The 20,540-nt window shown below is 40.2% G+C and overlaps 1 protein-coding gene across 2 annotated transcripts in view; it reads left to right on the plus strand.

The window, feature by feature from the left end:
- The first annotated feature begins 588 nt into the window (after positions 1 to 588).
- The window catches only part of chst11 (carbohydrate (chondroitin 4) sulfotransferase 11), a 68,925-nt gene continuing 48,973 nt past the window's right edge, over positions 589 to 20,540 (plus strand). The window contains exon 1 of one of the 2 annotated variants that reach the window (XM_058078078.2): positions 589 to 1,074. In XM_058078078.2, the coding sequence (XP_057934061.2) occupies positions 972 to 1,074 (103 nt within the window). In that variant the 5' untranslated portion in view covers positions 589 to 971. Of the gene's footprint in view, positions 1,090 to 20,540 lie in introns of both variants that reach the window. The other variant, XM_058078077.2, reaches the window with a different exon arrangement.

Here is a 20,540-nt window from a genome sequence, read left to right on the forward strand (position 1 = left end):
TAAAGTGTAAGTGGAATATTGTTATTAATAGAGCTCCTATCGCTAGGCTATTCAACTCAATTATTTTCAGAAAGTTAATGACCAGAGGACTTCTATTTTACTTATGTTTTTATTTTGTGTATACTAAGAATTCATTTTGCCTCACCACATAGACAGCATAGTCATAAATAACGTCAAACAGTCATAAATTAAACAATTGAACCAATATGTTTACACTGGTCAAAGATCCTCTATACCAGGAGTGTTCCGCTGTTATTAAAAATCCACTGCAAAAAAAACCCAAAAACAAAACACTAGTCTTAGAGTCTGGGTATAGGACAATACTGTTTTTAAATGCTAGTTAAACGCCTATACATCACAAGGGTGCTGTGCTGAGTGGCTCACACACGGGTGGGTGTGATTTCATCCGTGGGTGTGATTTCATCCATGGTCCTGATTTGGCCCGCGGGCCCCACTTTCTTAGTTAGCGAGGTCGCTGGTAGGTAGAAGGATAAATTAATTTATATTTAATTAATCATTTTTTTTGGGGGGGGGTTAAAAAGAATAACATTGTGCGTGTTGTAACTGTTGTTTTTAACATTTTTTACATCGTGAAACAATGGGACAAAACACAGGTGTTAGCAGTGGTATTAATTAGGGGTCTATTCCATTTTAGTCCAAAGTAAAGGGGTGTCTCGTTAAGCACTTTCGTAAAACAAATGAACACTCATAGTGGGGGTTGAAAAAAATGTAATGATTCATAAACAGGACACTTAAGTGATAGAAAGAAGCGTACGAGTCACGCGCCCATTTCCTGAGAGGCGGGGGTGCACTTCCGCACAAGTCGCACCTCCCCCTTCTTGCTGCCCGGCAATGGTACGCTCCGTGTCGGATGCGTTTAGCTGAATGACCGGCGGCTGGCGGACAGTTCTCACCTCATCACCACCACCTCGCACCGAACAGAACCTTTTCCTTCCCTTGTCCTCCTCGCCATGAAACAGACTTTAAGCGAACTCATGAGGATGAGCAGGATATGCCGGATGGTACTTGCCACTTGTTTGGGATCCTTTATTCTGGTCATCTTTTATTTCCAAAGTATGTTCCAACCAGGTAGGATGCCTTGTCTCCCTTCTTCTTCATACATTACAGTAGACACTTAATCCACACTTCTTGACCTCTGATGTTGCGTACAATTGGGTTCAATTCAAAGATGTGACAAAGAGCGCACTGACTGGACAGTGGGGCTGGGCGATACTGCTAATTTCACTGTCGATCCAATGCAGCACCATTATTGCCGATACAGATGCTTTCATGATTATTGAACGTCTTTAATTTGTTGATCATGATTATAATCAGTAATAATAATACAACACGAGACAAATATTTAAAGCACAAAAATGTCAACAAACTTATTTGTTTTATGAATGCAACAATATAAGACATTGTAACTGCAAAGTAATACAATTGTTTGAGCAGTCAATAATGCAAAATAACTAAACAAACGGGACAACAAAGCCCTTCTGTGTTCAAGAACTTATTCCCCAAGTTTGAAAACAATATAACAATAACAACAACAGATATTTGTGAAAATGGACAGAAGATAAATGAAAAATATCAATCTCATCACTCAAGTATCGATTTGATACTTCCCTTGGTATGGACACTATCAACATTTGTATCGATCCACCTCCTGGACAGAAGATGACCTCCAGCGAGGCGGCTTTTACTGTAATACTGTATAAAGTGGAAACCATGCACTGTGCCTGTTTGCTGAGTACAAGCTGAATCACAGCAGCTGCTGCTTCACTCTCTGTCTACGTATTTGCTCCCTTTTACACTAAACTCTGCGCGGCCAATGAAAGCACGTTCTAGTGCGCAATTTCGCTTAAATGGGTTAAAACTAGTGGATCCGTTGATTAATTGACTGCAATAGAAGCAAATTGAGCTGCATTACTTGGCTGCGACCAGCAGAGGCGCTGTTCAGTTTCAATTCGCTTGCTGCCTGAAGACATGGGCTGTTGTTTTATTCGGTTAGCATTATACATTTCACGTAAGGAGTCCAGCGTCTTTGCCATCTGAAATTAGTAGAAAAAACATTAGGGAAAAAAATATTTCATGGATGAATTGAATTAATATGAACCACAGTCGATTCTTTACATTTAGTCCTGCAATGATGTGTCATACAATGATGATGCTATGTAAGAAGTATCGGAAAATAGCAGTGTCCTATCGATATGCGATACTGTATTGCCACATATGCCTTCTGTTGCTTTGCATTAATATGTGAGGAGCGGAGGAGCGTGGCCCTGGAAAGCGCTCCATACCAAAAGTACCTTGAGAGGGACTGTGTCAATATAAATGATTGGTTGAGTCGTGTTTACACTCACCCTGCCTTTGCCAAAATCTTGCTCAGGTTGATGAAAATGCACCATGCCATCCTTGAGTTGGAAATGTTGTACAAAGTGAGAGCTCTCACTCCACATCCTTGCAAGAGCTTCTAGGGAAGAAATTGAGATAATAGAATTGAGCCTTGATTGACTTTTATTGGCTCGGTCTATGACTCTGCTAATTAGAAGGTTATTTGTATCCAGTTTTCATTGGTAAGATTGTACTTGCATGGCATGATGAAGGTGCGTGCTTGTGCTGTTGACTTCCTGTGTGCCTCTATTCAGTTTACATTCTTCCTTTGATGACCCCATCACTGTCTCACAATCTACACACACACACACTCACACTCAGACACACTTGTATATAACGTGTGGAGGCAGACCCTGTCGCCACAACACAAGGAATATCTGACACACAGCACCATTGTTTCTTGTCCATTAAAGTTCCGCACAGTGTCTCCATGGTTCCGGCATATTTAAGAGGGCGATGGAAATACTGTCTGGTTTCCCAGTGTAAACTCTCACCTCTCTCCCAGGATTGGCTGAGGTTGTGACCGCTTATAGAAGAGACTTAAGTGGACTCTGTGGGTTAAGAAAGATTGGCCTTTTAGTGTATTTATGTACAGTATATAGGATATTGAGTGAAATTATGTCACATCTCTAACAATATACTGTGTTTCACCAATTTTGAACATGACTGAGAGGTCCAACAGTCTAAAGTTTCAGGTACCGCAGAAGAGTGTTGCCAAACAAACACTAATATTGAAAGCATAGACAAGATTTTATTTGCTGATGGCGCATAAGCAGAAATAGACTGTTGGTTAAATAACCCTCATTAAGGGGTAATTGGAGATTGTTCTGTTATGATTCTTTCAACAGGGCTGTTTTGTTTAGTTTCGCTGTGACTACTTTGGGTGTGGACATGTGACTTGTCTCTATGAATTTAGTCAAAGCGTTACTTTGACTGGAACAGAAGTCTGAGTGGTCTGTCTCCTTCGCTCCTTTTTGTGTCTAATCAGGAAGTGTGCTGTATGCGCCGCTTGTTTGCCTTTCTTGTGACACGCCTCTCGGATATTTTGGAGTGTGTGTGTGTGTGCTGAGGCTGCAGCGCTGTTCTGTTTTATGCCGCCACATCTAGCTGTGATGTGCACGTGACTCAAAGTTGTGCATTCATTTAACATCTGTCAGGGAACAAAGAATGAAAGAATAGAATGTGAGCTTCTTGGGAAAGAATGACATATTCCAGTGTGGAATTTCTTTGGGAAACTCAAAATTCCTCACCTTAGTTGCTTCGGTGCAGCATCTGACAACTGCACCGGGGTCAACTGAAACATGGGACAGCCATAATTAGGAATCAGGCAAAATGTAGGCTGAATCCTTTTGTATGCACTTTTTTCTGATTTCTTAAGTAAGGAAACCTCACACTGTTTTTTCTGCAATTAATGATAGAGGCCAAAGTTAGTCGAACCGGTCATTAGATTGTCAGCTTGGTTCAATATATTTTTCAAATAATAATCATACCAAAATGTCGCGTTGCTGCTGGATGTTCAAAATATCTGAAAGATACTGTAAGTTTGTTTTCTTTTCCAATTGAAGGTTTAAGACGACAAAAGACAAAGCAAGTGCAGGGAACAAGAGACAGATGGACAACCACCTCAAGTTCTGTTCTTTGCAGTGATCATTTCACTGATGGCTGCATTGAAGGAACACCTTTACAAGAACATTTGGATTGACAACGAAGGCAACAAAGAATGACCATTACATCATGTTATATAATTATCTTTTGACAGGGATGTGTTTACTGTGGAGGGCGGCGGAAACGTGAACATTCATCCTCGATGTACAATTAAAAAATTATTGCGCTGATTTAAAACAATAATTGAAGGATAAGCAACTCCAGAGCAATTTACACTGTTTTGAAGGCAAATGTAATAGCAAATGCTAACTGGGCTAATACACCAACTCTGCGTGTAATTAATTCTACGTAGCTATTTTGACTGACATATTACCAGTACTCAGGTGACCGTTTTGACATGATTGACTGGTCCGCCAGGGAAATACTTCCCCACACAAATGTTCCCTCTCCTCACAATGACAGCATTTCATTCACATTATGTCAGTCACTGCGAGATTCCATGTTTAACAGTAGATTCTGTTTTTATTGCACAATTCTGTGATCCTTCAACACAGAAATCACAGGTCCCTAAGTTCAGAGTGGAGCAGTATGCACTCATGTTATGATTTTTTGATCGTTAGACGGCTATGTTAGAATTGTTTGACTTTGGCGCCGCTCTCCTGAGTTTGCATTGGTTTGTTTACCAGAGGGTTCATTCTTTCTTGACATTATCACTCGGATTATATAGGATTTGTTTGTATGTTTGCTTACATTCATGCTCCTTTACACGGCACCCTCTCCCGACAAAAGACTGGACACCACTCTTACACTGGGTGTGTCTTGTGAGTGCGTGTCCCGGGCGTCCGTCCTGCTTGTGTTATCTTCTGTTTTCCTGCCCAGCTGTGCTGCTAAATCCTACATCTACCATGGCAGCTCTTCAGGGGGCGGGGGTGGAGAGAGATGAACACTGGACTTTTCCAGCATCAACAGTCATTCTAAATCCATGCAGATTATCAGGCTTTAGTGTATATCAGACACTGGCCTCCCTTTTCTAAATGTGAGTTTCCTATTATAAATGACCTTAGTGTGAAAGATGCAAAGCGGAGTTAACAACAACCCTTGCTGTACTCAAAGGAGTGTATGACATAAATTATGTTTTTTAAGTTCGGGAGCTTGCTAACATCTGTTTTGTTTGACAGACAACCTCAAATAGCAAATGTTTTTTGGTGGGGGTTGTAAGTTTTGAATGAGGTGATCTTTCATGCACCGGGAGGTAGTGACATTAATGACTTGATTAGCTGAGTCAGCCGTTTGCTGTGTTGTTTTGCTCCCCAGCATCTGTCCGCAACAATCATAAAATGTAGAATTGGCTTGTGTAATTCATTTCCTTCCGGTTTCCATCGGCAAAGAGTGGATTCTGACAAAAGATGTAACATTTTTAAATAAATAATAATACATTTTATTTGTATAGCGCTTTTCAAAATACTCAGACACTTTACAGAAGAATGGAGTTGAATAAAAGCAAGTAAACAGAGTAAAAGATACATTAAAATACAACATTCATTCGTTAATACACAGCTAAAACAAGAGTAAAAGCGGGGCACAGCAGTCAGGTATAAAAAGTTAGACATTAAAAACAGATTTAAAGAGGTGGGTTTTGAGTTGTTTTTTGACACTGGGAAGGTCAGGCCAAGCACGGAGTGAATGGGGCAAAGAGTTCCAGAGGGTGGGGGCAGCGATGGAGAAGGCTCTGTCACCCCAATGGGTGTTCCCAATGTTCAAATGGGTGAATGCTGCTTGAACCACATGCAGCAATTAACTATAACATGGAAACCATCTGCCTGCAGATGTTCAATATCCCACACTGACATCTGGCAGGTTTGTGGGAAAGGGTGTCTACTTTTGAGAGACTGCTTAGTTGTGAATATGGTGTATTTAGGTCACTTAGCAACCCCCCCCCCCTCCCACCTGCAGGGGCAAGCATAAGGGTCCGGTACAATGTGGTTTGGATGGCAGTCAAAAGCCAAATTGGTTCTTGTCACTAATCCAGTGGGGAAGGTGCCCGGGCTTGTGCGAGAGGTTGAGACATTCCTACTAGAGTAATATTTGCGGTGGCTGGCCATCTTGTTCGGATGCCCCCCGTACGTCTCCCTGGTGAGGTGTTCTGGACATGCCCAGCCACTTTGGTGTCCTCCCCAGTGGAACTGGAAGAGGTGGATGGGGCACTGGGAAGTCTGAACTTCCCAGTGAGACTGTTGGCCCATCTGGGAATAGAGCAATGGCTTTGAAAGATGATTAGGACCATTTAATCATTACCTTCTTTTTTTAATCTAGTTGAATTGAGTCCAGACTGGTTTTACTTTTCATTTGAGTTGAATACATTTTCTCAGAAGGGTTTGTCAAGTTCCTGTGGTTTGCATTTACGCTTAGCTTGCTCTCCCTGTTAGCGCCCATCTGTGACTGCTTTGCCTTGAAGTTTGATAAATTATGCATTGGTGTGTCTGATGGGTTGGACATATCTCCTTGAATCACTGCAAGCAGCGCAACAGGCCTCATTAGGCTTTTAATATTTGGGCAATAAACCACTTCATTATCTCCCACAATACACAACGCCATTATGTCATTAAGACTGACACTAAAAAGATGTTAAAACAAGGGGAAAATGTTGAAAATTGCCTACATCCTCCTCGCAAATTCACAATGACCGTCCAGAGGAGATGACAAAGCTATTCAATTTGACTATTTGACAACCAGGGGTTGTGCACCCGCAGTCTAAACAAACAGGACAATCATTGGTTAAAATCTCAGGAAGATACACACACATCTCATATCGCAACGGCAAAGGGTATAATACCATCAAAATTACATTTGGATATATCGTCACCTCATTCATAAATGATAAAAATATTGAAAGACAAGTCATATACAGTATTCTTATCACTAGGTATCGGTAATGTTACATTGATGAGACATAGATGATATTATATGCCATGGCATACTGTATCTGACATGATTTTGTGAAAAAGAAGTTATCCTCCTATTCCATGTGGAAGTGGTATTTTGTTGGCTTCTTTTGTCCTTTTTCCCCACTGTGTTTGAAACCCTTTCTTTGAAGGGTACCTATTATGCTTTTTCCATTTTTCTGACCTATAAATGTAGTTATAATGTTGTATTAAACGATGCCAAAGTTTCAGATCATGAGGTTAGCGCAATTGGAAGCAAGCCCTCAAAGAAGTTTGGGATGGCTCAAAATGCTCTGTTTCAAAAGGCATGGTAAAACTTGTGATGTCACAAAGGGGTGGATGTCCTTATATGGCTTACAGTTAGGTGGGCCATGGGTGGAATAAATTAAAACAAATGGTTTTGGCAGGAAGCATGAATCAAAGGAGATAGATTCTGGAAGATCTAAAAAAATGTGGGTTATTGTGTGTAGCTGCTCTATAGGAGACCACAACTCAATACAAAGGGGCGAAAAATTAACATAATAGGTCCCCTTTAACTTTAGAGCAAATTAATTGGAAGCTAGCTAGTTTGCTATATGCTACAAGCGGCAGGCGCCTCTTATGTCCCTGCAGTGATCTCATAGCCTGCTTACTAGTGTTCCGCAATGTGATGTAAACAAAGAATAATGGGAGTGTAAAGGTGCGGTCGGTCTGCAGCCAATTAACGATAATGAAATGAGGGACAACTGTATTTTAGAGTGGTCAGCGTACAGCTTGTATCGCAGTATTGACAGACGATCCCCTTGAAAATGGCTCAACAGCACAGCTCGCAGTGAGAATGTAATCGCACGCGCTCTCGTCGATAAATATTGATTTAGTTGTTAGGTCTTCACCGTCGCACATTAGACACATTAGGACATTAATAAGAGCCCGGCAAGAGGGTGCAGGCTATTTTTAGATGCTGATGAATGGCGCTGAGGCCCGATCTCACAGTCTGTTTACGTCCTGAAGGAGTGGGTGGGCGATTCAGAGAGCTTCTCCAATCGAAATAACATTTTCAAAAATAATAACAATCAAGCAAATGTAGTCTTGTAGTTTTATGATGGCAACAGTTTGACCCTGGAACAGATCATTTTTACTTTCATTATCACTTGGTATGGGAAGGTTCCCTTGCCCGAAAAGTTGCCAAGAGCGTTTACAGTGAGTGTTATGTGTTGACAGTGTGTGTCCTCTGCTGCCAGATGTAGACAGCCTGGTCTAAGAGAAGTGAGTCATGGCTTTAATTAAGAGGAGGAACTGCCAAGCCATGCCTCATTAAATGGCTGCTGGAGAAACATTCAAACCCAAGTAAGCTACTGGGAGACTTTACAGAAGAACTGGGACTGGACACCCGTCCTTGTCCTCATGCTTCTGTAAATTTGGACTGTTGCACCTAAGGACAGGAACTAATAGACCCTGTGATGCTCTTTAAATACAGATAAATGCCACCAGTCTTTGGTATTCGAAGCATTCGCTGGATGAATATGTGTGTGTGGGGGTGTGTGTGTGTTGCAATTCAGCATTTGTGTGGCAATTTCAAGTCAGAAACTTGCTTCATGTTTGCAGCGTTCAAAGTTGCTGTTATGAGTAGTGTAATGTCTGCTGTGCTGAGAAAGCCATTGTGGTCGTCTACAAACTACTTTTTTTTTTTCTCTCTCTTTTGAACTCATGCAAACTTCATTTGAGCCAAACAACAACTTTTGTAAAACTTCTTGCTGTGCCTTTTCCAAGATTGACTTTCTTCAGGCCTCTGATTGGGCAAAAAAAGCTGTCAAATTTGCCACTATAGCGCCCCCAGTGCATTTGCTCATTTTTTACGATCAATTGATGCACACAGAGGCTGCATGGTGGTTAGCGCGCAGGCCACACAGCTGGGAGACCCACGTTCGATTCTCCCCTGGGGCAATTCTGTGTGGAGTTTGCATGTTCTCCTCGTGCATGTGTGGGTTTTCTCCGGGTACTCCGGTTTCCTCCCACATTCCAAAAACATGCTAGGTTAATTGGTGACTCCAAATTGTCCATAGGTATGAATGTGAGTGTGAATGGTTGTTTGTCTATGTGCCCTGTCATTGGCTGGCGAGCAGTCCAGAGTGTATCCCGACTCTCGCCTGTTAATGTCAAGGTCTTGTTACGAATAAATAACATGACAGGTATTGCTAAGGTGAAAAGTCAATGGACAATTCTGTTCGATTCAATAACAGTTCAATGTCAGCATATTAGTAGTGGCTGCACATCTTCTGCCCATCATATGTCAGCCTGTTTCGTCTTTCTCCCACCAATTTGTTTCGCTGATGGTACAGTATGATGCAGATTCCAAGCATCAGTCAGCTCGGGCTGTGGACGCCTTCAATGTCGAGTCTCCTCCAAAAGGGGTCAGAGCGGTCGTGTTGGCAGAGGCGAGCAGGCAAACTCGTCCTCCGGCTGACTCAGCAAGACGTGGGCACACGCCAACGCAGTGCTTCACTGCACTGTAGTGGCATATGAAGTGGAGCTTTCCAGATTTCTTTCATATTCATTGAGCCAAATGAGTTGGCAAACACTGACCTGAATTTTCAAACGTGACATTTGAATCGCAGTCTGTTGTTGTAAAGCCGGTTCAGTGTGTCCACTACACCATGTTGGTGTGATTCAGACCCCTTAAAGATGTGTTGGGGAAGCAGGTCGTTAGGTTAAAACGGGATTTACAAGTGACCCAATTCAGAGTGGTACTATTTGTTAAGAAAGACTTAAAAGCACATTTTGTGTGTCATTGCGTGTCAAGCACTATTGGGCACTTTGTTCACTTTTTACATTTCAAATTTGCCATATATCACGCACAACAACACAACATTAAGGATTGGAGGCGGACAGAAACACTAGTAGGACTAGCATAGCTAGTACGTGAGCACATTTCGGTACACAATCATGCTAGGTTAGCCTATATGCTGAAGACAAACAAAATGATGTACCTGAATATACAGTATTCTTATCACTAGGTGTTGGTAATGTTACATTGATGAGACACGGATTATATTATATGCCATGGCATAGTGTATCTGACATGATTTAGTAAAAAAAGTTCTCCTCCCATTCAATGTGGAAATGGTATTTTGTTGGCTTCTTCCTTTGTTCTTTTTTTTCCTCTGTGTTCGAAACAATTTCTTTAAAGGTGACCTATTATGCTTTTTCCACTTTTCTGACCTATAAATGTAGTTAGAATGTTGTATTATTTGCGCATTTGGAAGTGCATTCAGGTTTGCGCATTTGGAAGTGAGCCCGCAAAGAAGTTTGGGATGGCTCAAAAAGCTCAGTTTCAAAAGGCGTAGTAAAACCGCCCCTTCGTGATCTCACTGAGTTGCGGACTTCCTTATATGGTTCATAGTTAGGAAGCACGTTGGGCGTGTGATCAATCACAGTGGAGTGGGCATGACCAAATTAAAACAGACCGTTTTGGCAGGAAGCATAAATCAAAGGAAATACAGCTGGAATAGGTGCAGATTCAGCAAAATCTAAAAAGTTTTCTGTGCGGGTTATTGTGTGAAGTTGCTCTATCAGAGACCACAACAAAGGATCGATAAATGACCATAATAGGTCCCCTTCAAGAAAAGGTTTCAAATAAATTTGAAATCTTTTCTTTATATTTCTTATATTTTTATCTTGTGTGTGTGTATGTATGTATGTATGTATGTATGTATGTATGTGTATGTATATATATATATATATATATATATATATATATATATATATATATATATATATATATATATATATATATATATATATACAGTGCATCCGGAAAGTATTCACAGCGCTTCACTTTTTCTACATTTTGTCATGTTACAGCCTCATTCCAAAAAGATTTTTTTGACATGTTTTGAATTTATTAAAAATAGAAAACAAAAAAATCACATTTACATAAGTATTCACAGCCTTTGCCATGAAGCTCAAAATTGAGCTCAGGTGCATCTTTTTTCCACTGATCATCCTTGAGATCTTTCTACAGCTTAATTGGAGTCCACCTGCAGTAAATTCAGTTGATTGGACATGATTTGGAAATATAATAACTGTCTATATAAGGTCCCACAGTTGACTGTGCATGTCAGAGCACAAACACCAAGCATGAAGTCAAAAGAACTGTCTGTAGACCTGCGAGACAGGATTGTCTTGAGGCACAAATCTGGGGAAGGATACAGAAAAATTTCTGCTGCTTTGAAGGTCCCAATGAGCACAGTGGCCTCCATTATTCGTAAATGGAAGACGTTTGGAACCACCAGGACTCTTCCTAGAGCTGGCCGGCCTTCTAAACTGAGCGATCGGGGAAGAAGGGCCTTAGTCAGGGAGGTGACCAAGGCCCCGATGGTCACTCTGTCAGAGCTCCAGCGTTCCTCTGTGGAGAGAGGAGAGCCTTCCAGAAGGACAACCATCTCTGCAGCAATCCACCAATCAGGCCTGTATGGTAGAGTGGCCAGACGAAAGCCACTCCTTAGTAAAAGGAACATGGCAGCCCGTCTGGAATTTGCCAAAAAGCACCTGAATGACTCTCAGACCATGAGAAACAAAATTCTCTGGTCTGATGAGACAAAGATTGAACTCTTTGGTGTGAATGCCAGGCGCCATGTTTGGAGGAAACCAGGCACTGCTCATCACCAGGCCAATACCATCCCTACAGTGAAGCATGGTGGTGGCAGCATCATGCTGTGGGGATGTTTTTCAGCATCAGGAACTGGCAGACTAGTCAGGATAGAAGGAAAATGAATGCAGCAATATTTAGAGATATCCTGGATGAAAACCTGCTCCAGAGCGCTCTTGACCTCAGTAGACTGGTCATGTACCTTGACCATATAGACAGTAGACATTAGCACACAGCCAAGATCTCAAAAGATTGGCTTCAGAACCACTCTGATGGTTCTGAAGCTGATGAAGCTTGAGACTTATTGCAAAGAAGAATGGGCAAAACTGCCTAAAGATAGGTGTGCTAAACTTGTGGGATCATATTCAAAAAGACTTGAGGCTGTAATTGCTGCCAAAGGTGGATCAACAAAGTATTAAGCAAAGGCTGTGAATACTTATGTAAATGTGATTTTTTTGTTTTCTATTTTTATTGGCTTTTATCTTGTATTTTATATTGGTGTTTTTATCTCCTGTACAGCGACCTTGGGTGTCCTGAAAGGCGCTTTTAAATAAAATGTATTATTATTATTATTATTATTATTATTAATAAATTCAAACCATGTAAAAAAAAAAACTTTTTTCACATTGGCATAATGAAGTATTTTGTGTAGAATTTTGAGGTAAGAGATTAATTTAATTCAGTTTGGAATGAGGCTGTAACATGACAAAATGTAGAAAAAGTGAAGCGCTGTGAATACTTTCCGGATGCACTGTGTATATATATATATATATATATATATATATATATATATATATATATATATATATAATCATATATTTCTTTATATGTTCATTCTTACTTTGTCCTTCTTCCCCACTCCATAGAGTCCAAAAAACTTACCACTTCCACATGGAATGGGAGAACCTTTTTTCACTCTATCATGTCGGACATGGCATGGACTCCATGCTATGTGGTGGTAATATAATATAACTTAACATTACATTACTGAGGCCTAGTGACAAGAATACTGCGTATGGGCTATAGTCAACCACAAAACAGCCATCAATTAATATTTGAAATATCACGATAGATTGAGGGAGCAATGTTTGGACTGTGATGTATTACATGTAAGGTATTGTAACTTGTAGAAGTGAAATAATTCAACAAGGTAACCGTTTGTGGTTGTCAGTCTAATCCTTTTGAGATGATAAATGTTACTGTTGCTTGCTGCTGCTGCTGCATATTCCAGGAACACATTTACACCAACAGGGCACTAACATTGTTTCCTGTTGTATAGTTCCACTCTTGGTGCCATTCTCTCTTGACAGATGCATGTGCCGCAAACAATTGCAGGCCTGTCTCACTCCTCCCACCATGTGCTGGAGAGATAAAGGTTGAGGTTTACTGGAGGCTGGTTGTCGTAGTGATGTCTATACCACACTTCTGATGTAGAAAATGTCTAGAAGCGGATATTACATCTCTCCTGTAATCACTCATTTCTGAGCTTCGTAGCTTTTGCCAGGCGGCCGCAAGAGAAGCTCATCCGTCACTCTCCATCTGAGAGGGCCCATCTGTCTTCTCCTTGTGTAAGTGTGCACATATATTCACACTATATATGGACTCTGAGGATATTCATCTGCTTTTGGAAATATTTATTACAACGAGCTGGAAGGGTGAGAAAGGATGGCAGAAACGTCAGGTGGGAAGGGGTACACACAATGATGGAAGTATGTGTCAGGGGAGGGGGGGGGGTGCTAACATGCTCAAAACACATTCCTCCTCCTCTCTTACCAGCTCGCATTGCTAACAGGATGGTGTTGCCATGGTGATGGTAGGGCCACAATGGTAAGAGATGTCCTGGTTGGCTGGGTGTGGCCTGATTGGTGCTACAGCAAAGGTGTGGGTCCATTTTGGTGTTGGAAATAAGCACAGGGTTTTAGGCTCAATTCCTTGATTCGTTCAGGGAAAATGAATCATTAATGTATTGGTACTAGATTATTTTCTAAATAGTACTTTTCATGGTTATTGTTTTGATGTTAGAATCATGCAGGCCAAAGAGAATAATTGATTGATACTGTTAAATGTGTGTAATTGATTAATTGATGTGATTAATCGCATCTTAAAGCAACTGAGACAGCAGTATATGGTTCACATCAGCATTCAAACAGCAGTTTAGAACATGCGGACAAAAGAAATTTATCGAATGCAGGCATCCCCAACAGTGAAATTTTATTGTTCTTTAAACATCAAACTGCTTTAGTCAGTTTTTCCCTCAGTTGGTGTCAAGAGATTATTAATTTCATGATTTAATACAGGGCAACTATAATTGTGTTAGTCAGTTAATCAAAAGCTTGTTTCAATTTATCACGTAATCAGTTTGGTCCTAGACGGCCCAAATCAATAGGAACGATAAACCGAAAGACGGTTAGTTTGGTCCACAACATATCGGAAAAGACACAAAAATGGCTGTTTTCCAAAGTATGGACGCACGGTGGAAGAGTGGTTTGCACGCATGCCACACAGCTAGGAGACCTGGGTTCGATTTGCTCGGGCGTCTCTGTGTGGAGTTTGCATATACTCCGGATACTCCGGTTTCCTCCCACATTCCAAAAACATGATAGGTTAATTGGCGACTCCAAATTGTCCATAGGTATGAATGTGAGTGTGAATGGTTGTTTGTCTAAATGTGCCCTGTAATTGGCTGTACACCGCCTGTCGCCCAAAGACAGCTGGAATAGGCTCCAGCATGTAAAGGTGTGAGGATAAGCGGTAGAATATGAATGAATAAAATAATTTTTGAGTGTTTTCAGTAATGTCTATACATAGGGGTTAAATAAGAAGCTATCATAAAAAGGTTTCCCTTTTTAACGTCACTGAAACAACCCTATCCTTTATGGTGTAAAGCTATTTTCTTCACTTTTTTAGGTTTTTTGCATTAAACACATTCCGAATGCTCAAAGCGCATTACTTCTAATGTGGAAGAAATGGAGCATAGCCTCAGCGCTAAGCGATAAGTCTGCTGTATCAGTTTTCCACGGCTGATGACCCACTTATTTCTTTTATAGGCGTTCAATTGGCACAGACAATTACCTGCTAAACACTCACTCAGGGTGCCTTGTTGAAGATGCTTCACTTCTGCCCACTCTTGCTGCGTCCTCTGTGTTTTGAGTGGAAAACATCTTCTTACAGCTCCAATGGGAATCGATTAGTGTATCGCATGTTGTGTATTCTGCGAGGGGTCCCGTTAGGTTTCTCTTTTGACAACTCATCTGATGGAAATGTGTTTAGCTCCACTCTACACCCGGGGGACTAGCCTATTCTGGCCACTTTCCTGTCAATAGTTTCCAGTTTTGTCTGTCTAGTTCTCCACAATTACCCGTCTCCACTTCTGTCTTAAACTGCGATGACTCGGACACACACTTTGTCGTATCTGTGCCATCTAGGATCGATTTCCACACATCCTCCTGCCAAGTCAGTGAGGTTGGTGAGGTCAGTGAAGACGAGGAGGCAGCCAAGAGGTAGCTTCATAACCCTTCTTACTGTTGTTTCTGAAAGTCCCGAAGCTTATTGAATCGCATACACACTCACTCAAGGGCACACAAGACCCATAATTTCCACCGCTGTCTATTTTAGGAGGACTTGCAGCGCTGGAAAAAAAACACAGACACACTATAATTTAACGGTGCATAAATGCCGTGTTGCAGCAGGCAGCACTAAAGGTATCTGAGTCAGAGAAGACTAGACACGGAGGACACATTGAAATCAATCTTACGCAGGCTAATGGTATGTTCTCGCCAATTTGCTCCTAAAATTCTTTTTTTCTTAACCAAGTGACCCTGTTAAAATATAATAACAAGACCATCTGCTATAACAGCTGAAATGGCTCAACGCCCACATGGAAGCAGACAGCCGCTTTTGGTTTGGCCTGCACTCAGAGTGAGGATGATGAAAAGAAACAGAGCGTGTGTATTAATGTATCTTCCTTTTGCATTCAGACACTAGTGTCTTCAATAGCTTGGGACGCCTGTAGCTGTTGGATGTGCATACTACTGGAGTAATAACCTGACAGTGACAAGTGAACTTACCATACCACATCGCAAAATTGAATTGTTGTATGCAAAAAGACATAGTTGGTCACTCTATCATCTTCGCCTTCAGCTTCTTCAGCACTTGTCATCTTGGAGGTATGTTTGGTCACGCTCTGCATCAGAATCCCTCAAAGAACCGCAGCTTCCCGGTGCCGGAAACACTCATGTAGCCCCTGACGATGATGCTACCTCCACCATGCTTGACTTGGAAACTTCCTTGCTTTATTTCTTATAGGTCCCACAGCTCAAAATTGTTGTTTTAGTGTCCAAAACAGTTACAGAGTAATTATTACCCAGTTGTTACATCATACGTGAAGTCAAGTCAGTCTTCAGCTTCTGCATGCAGAGAAACAAGCTGTGTTCAAAACATTCAAAAAAGGTAATGTGTTCATTATATTTGGAGCTATAATGAGGAATCGCTTAATCGCTAAATATATAATAAACAAGTGGAATGACGTTTAAGAGCATGCGCTTACGCCCTCAAGTGGGAACATTGTGTGAATTAAGAGAATTCTGTGCCTGTTCTTGCGTCAGATTTACAGTACAAACACATGCTCACACGATGGGTGCTATATATTTAAAGCCAACAAGACCAACCAAACAACACCCTGTAATTATACTTTCATTCAGTTGTGTTGCCACTAATGACATTATAAAGGATATGAACGATTTCATATGAAAAAATACAAATAATAAGGACAATACAAATACTATACTATAACAATAGCATCTCTTTAATTGCCATTGCCATTAGTGAACCAGCCAGGACGCCTTGGAAAAGTTACTATTCTGACTTGTGTGTAGTGCCTGAATGCTGTTTATCTGATTGACTGACTGTAATGCTCCAATGAACGCCTCAATTCATGTTTCCTATCGTTGCTATGTACAGTATGTGGTCTACAAATAACCATAGAGTTCTGTAATTAGCGCCAGGTCAAATAACATTGGGATTAACAGCTGTGGCTGTAGACAACCTCCCGATGTGAGTGTAATCAAGCCCTATAAAAATTGGTGCTGTTGGTGTGAGACTCCACAGTTGTTTGTTTCTCATAATATTACGACTCAAAAAAATAACATATTTGGTATATTAAAAGTTTATTCTTGTAAAATTTTGACTTTTTTGTTAGAATTTTTTTTTAAATTTGCAACCATTTCAACTTAATTCTTGTACATTTTCTTCTTGTAATTCCAAATTTATTCCCATAATATTTTGACCATATTCTCCTAAGATTTTAGCTTTTTTGCACTCCCTAATTTTGACAAATATTACATCTTTATTAGTTGGGGGTTTTTTTCGCTTCTCATAATATTGTGGCTTTTTTGCTTGAATATTTAAATATTGTACATTTGTAAATTGACTTTTTCTGTTAATATTTTGATGTTATTCTTTTTTAATTTTCCTGTTAATTTTCCTTTTTTATTTTATTTTTTCTGGACTAAACAAAGTACTTCTTACCCCTTGCTATAGGATTCAGAGTTTGAAATGGACACACCCGGTCCCATTATATTTTTGGCTGTACACACCCTATACCACACACTTTCCATAAGTACACATTTTACATGCACTCACCCCCAGACCATAAGTTCCAAATTTAACCCCCTTTGTCAGTGCATGTCATTAGACCCATCCATGTCATCTCCATTCAAAACACACAAGCATGACTTATTGCAGACACACATTAAGGCTTTTAAAATTCCAGTCATTGGAGCCAAGCTTGTTTGCACTTTAAATTAAGCTGTAGAAAGATCTCAAGGATGATCAGTGGAAAAAAGATGCACCTGAGCTCAATTTTGAGCTTCATGGCAAAGGCTGTGAATACTTATGTAAATGTGATTTTTTGGTTTTCTATTTTTAATAAATTCAAAACATGTCAAAAAAAACTTTTTTCACATTGTCATAATGGAGTATTTTGTGTAGAATTTTGAGGTAAGAGATTAATTTAATTCAGTTTGGAATGAGGCTGTAACATGACAAAATGTAGAAAAAGTGAAGCGCTGTGAATACTTTCCGGATGCACTGTATATATGCAAACTCCACACAACATGCCCAAATAGAGAATCGAACCCCCGTCTTCCTGATATTTTGTATCTTTTATCTTGTAATATTATTGTCATTATTCTGACTTCATCGTGATATTATATATTTTATGCAGCCATAATTGTTCTTTGTTTTGTCTGTTTCTCAGAATATTAAAATATATAAATATATATTTTAATAGGGCTGTCAAAGTTAACACTGTTTCCTTTTAACGGCGGTAATTTTTTTGTGTGTATAATTTCCCCTATTTATTATAGATAAAAAATCTGCGATTTAATGCGATTAATTCTGAGTTAACTCTGGAGTACATGTGATTAATCACAATCAAATATTTTAATCAGCTGACAGCCCTAATTTTAACCTTTTAATATTTAAACTTCATGCTATTTTTCTCTGAATATTTTAGCTTTATTCTCCAAATGTTACTGTTGTTTTTGATATTCTATTAAAGTGTCGTGCCATAAAAAAAATCATAAAATTTTTGCGGGATGAGGGATGTGCTCACGTTTTTGAGGTAGGATTACTGTATATACTATAGTTCCCACGTGCAAGTACCGATACACAAGTCCAATTACTTTGTAGACTTCCACAAACAATAATTATATACTACAAAGAAAACTACAGCTTGGAGGCCATAATCAAAAAGTTTCATGTTTATAATATGGCTGAAATGAGACTTTAAAGTGGTCAAAACAAAGTGAAGTGTCGATCTCGCCCTCCGCTGCACTCTTGTTTATTTCTATTACAGCCGTGCACGCCCCCTGCAAAAAATCACAGTATCCGCTTTATTTCGCTGCTCAGCCTTGCGGAGTTGATGCCTTTTCGATTGATGTTGGAAATGTAGTGTGCCTTTTCGCGCTACGGGTCAAATCGAGCGACGTCTGCGTGACCCTTCGATCACCTTCAAGGGCTGCCGTCGATGTTTGAAGGCTCGTTTTTCTTCTTCTGGCTGAGTGTGAAATTAATTGTATTCCTCCTTGTGTCAACGGCCGGCGTGCACAGGTGTTTTCTTTTCTTCTAGAAGTGGCTATTATCCTTCTATATCGTCCCCGCGTCAATAGATGCTTTGGTTCACCTTGTTGAAAGCATCTCGCCATTGCTAGCCCTGTGTGTTTATTTACTGACTGCATTTTTGGGGGGTATTGTGTTGTTTGAATGTGCTACAAAGGCTGTGTAAATGTGACAGCAAATCGGTTTGGCCCATGGCTTACTATCGATGTTTCTTTTTCATTGGTTGAGGTTCAGTAGCTTTCGGGTCAAGAGCTATAAAACTGGAAGAAATTGTGATGCACAATACCACAAGTACCGATACACAAGTCCAATTACTTTGTAGACATTTTATTTTTACACATAATATATTACTGTATATTAAATTACAGTCTTAATAATAGTCAAATAACTAAAGTTGCCATGTCAGGCATGTGTTTTTGAGATGTGGTGTTTATTCAAGTGTACCTGATGATGAACCGTGGCATGGGTCTTATTGCAGGGCTCTAACTTGGATGCATTTTGTGACTAAATTCCATCTCCTCATGCATGTGTGACTGGTTAATATGCCAATTTTATATGTATATACGATATAAATTTTTTGGAAAGCTTCTGCTCCACACCTCAACCTGGTAATGTAGTGCACTGAGTTAAATTCTAATGAAATGGTAAGCATTTTTCTTAGCATTTATACATGGAAACGTCATTGCAACATCAACAATGCTACCTTCAAAATGCTGTGCAGCATCATAATGGGAGGGGTTTTTAATATTTTGGTATGCCTTTCCTGTTTAACCATGAAATTTTATTTGCCGTTACTTGATGTTTTTGTTATGCGCATTTGGAGCGACCGTACCGGAGCAAGAAGAAACACAGAAAAGAAGAAGAGAAACTGGGGGGGGGGCAGTAGAGAGAGACAAAAACAGCAGCAACAAGAATTCCCATAACAACAGTGACAAACAGAACAGTTAAATGTCAATGATGGCTAAGGGTCACAATGGAGATGATATCAGTGAAATGAAACAGTCTAACTTTTACAGCCATACAGTTACAGTAATTAAAATCTCACTGCTTGACATCATTTTTACTGTAATAATAGCATACCAATATCATATAGACATCAGGGATAAGATGGTAGATTGTGTAGAGAAGCACCCATGTGCTATGAGTGTCCATATGGAGGTGTGCAGGGCTCTACATTAAAAAACAAAATGACTTGCCCATAGGGAATCCTTAAGGTGAGAACTACTTGCCCGAACTTGCCCCATGTAAAATGAAAAGACTGCCATAATGATATCATGTATTTTTTTGTGGCATCACATGAGAATCTCAAATAAATAAAATAATAAAATAAATAATACTGTAGCGTTGCGTGTGTGTTGTATTCCGGAATGTAGTTTCATGCATGGACGCTGGGGGGCAGTCATGTTCAGCTTGCGGTCTTGGAGCGGGCGTTTTGGGACCAAAGAAGAGGAACGAGAGGGGAAAAAAGGAGAAGTTCAGTTGCCGTGCGCCCAGCTAGTTAGTTAAGTCTGCAACAGGCCAGTAAGTTGTTTTTCATGCTGCCTTGGAAATAAAAACCATGCAACGATAGAGGTTCATCACTTTTTGCTGTTTCCTTCAGAATTAGACGATGTTGGCAGCGATGCCATGATGGATGTTTTTGTAGTCAAACGATCGCTGATTGGTTGATCGCGAACAACGGGTGTGGGTAAAACGCGGACTGTGGATTACGGACCGCAGTCTAAATAAACGATTCTGATTGGTCCATTGCAAGGATTGGTTTGCAAATTACCACCGGAATTACGCAGTCTGTGTTTTACCAACACCCAACAAGAACCGCTTTAAAAAAAACTCTTGGCAGTATGGCATGC

Source organism: Doryrhamphus excisus, linkage group LG2 (genome assembly GCF_037039965.1).
Source record: "Doryrhamphus excisus strain RoL-2023G ecotype Guam linkage group LG2, RoL_Dexc_Guam_v1.1, whole genome shotgun sequence".
NCBI classification, from domain to species: domain Eukaryota; kingdom Metazoa; phylum Chordata; class Actinopteri; order Syngnathiformes; family Syngnathidae; genus Doryrhamphus; species Doryrhamphus excisus.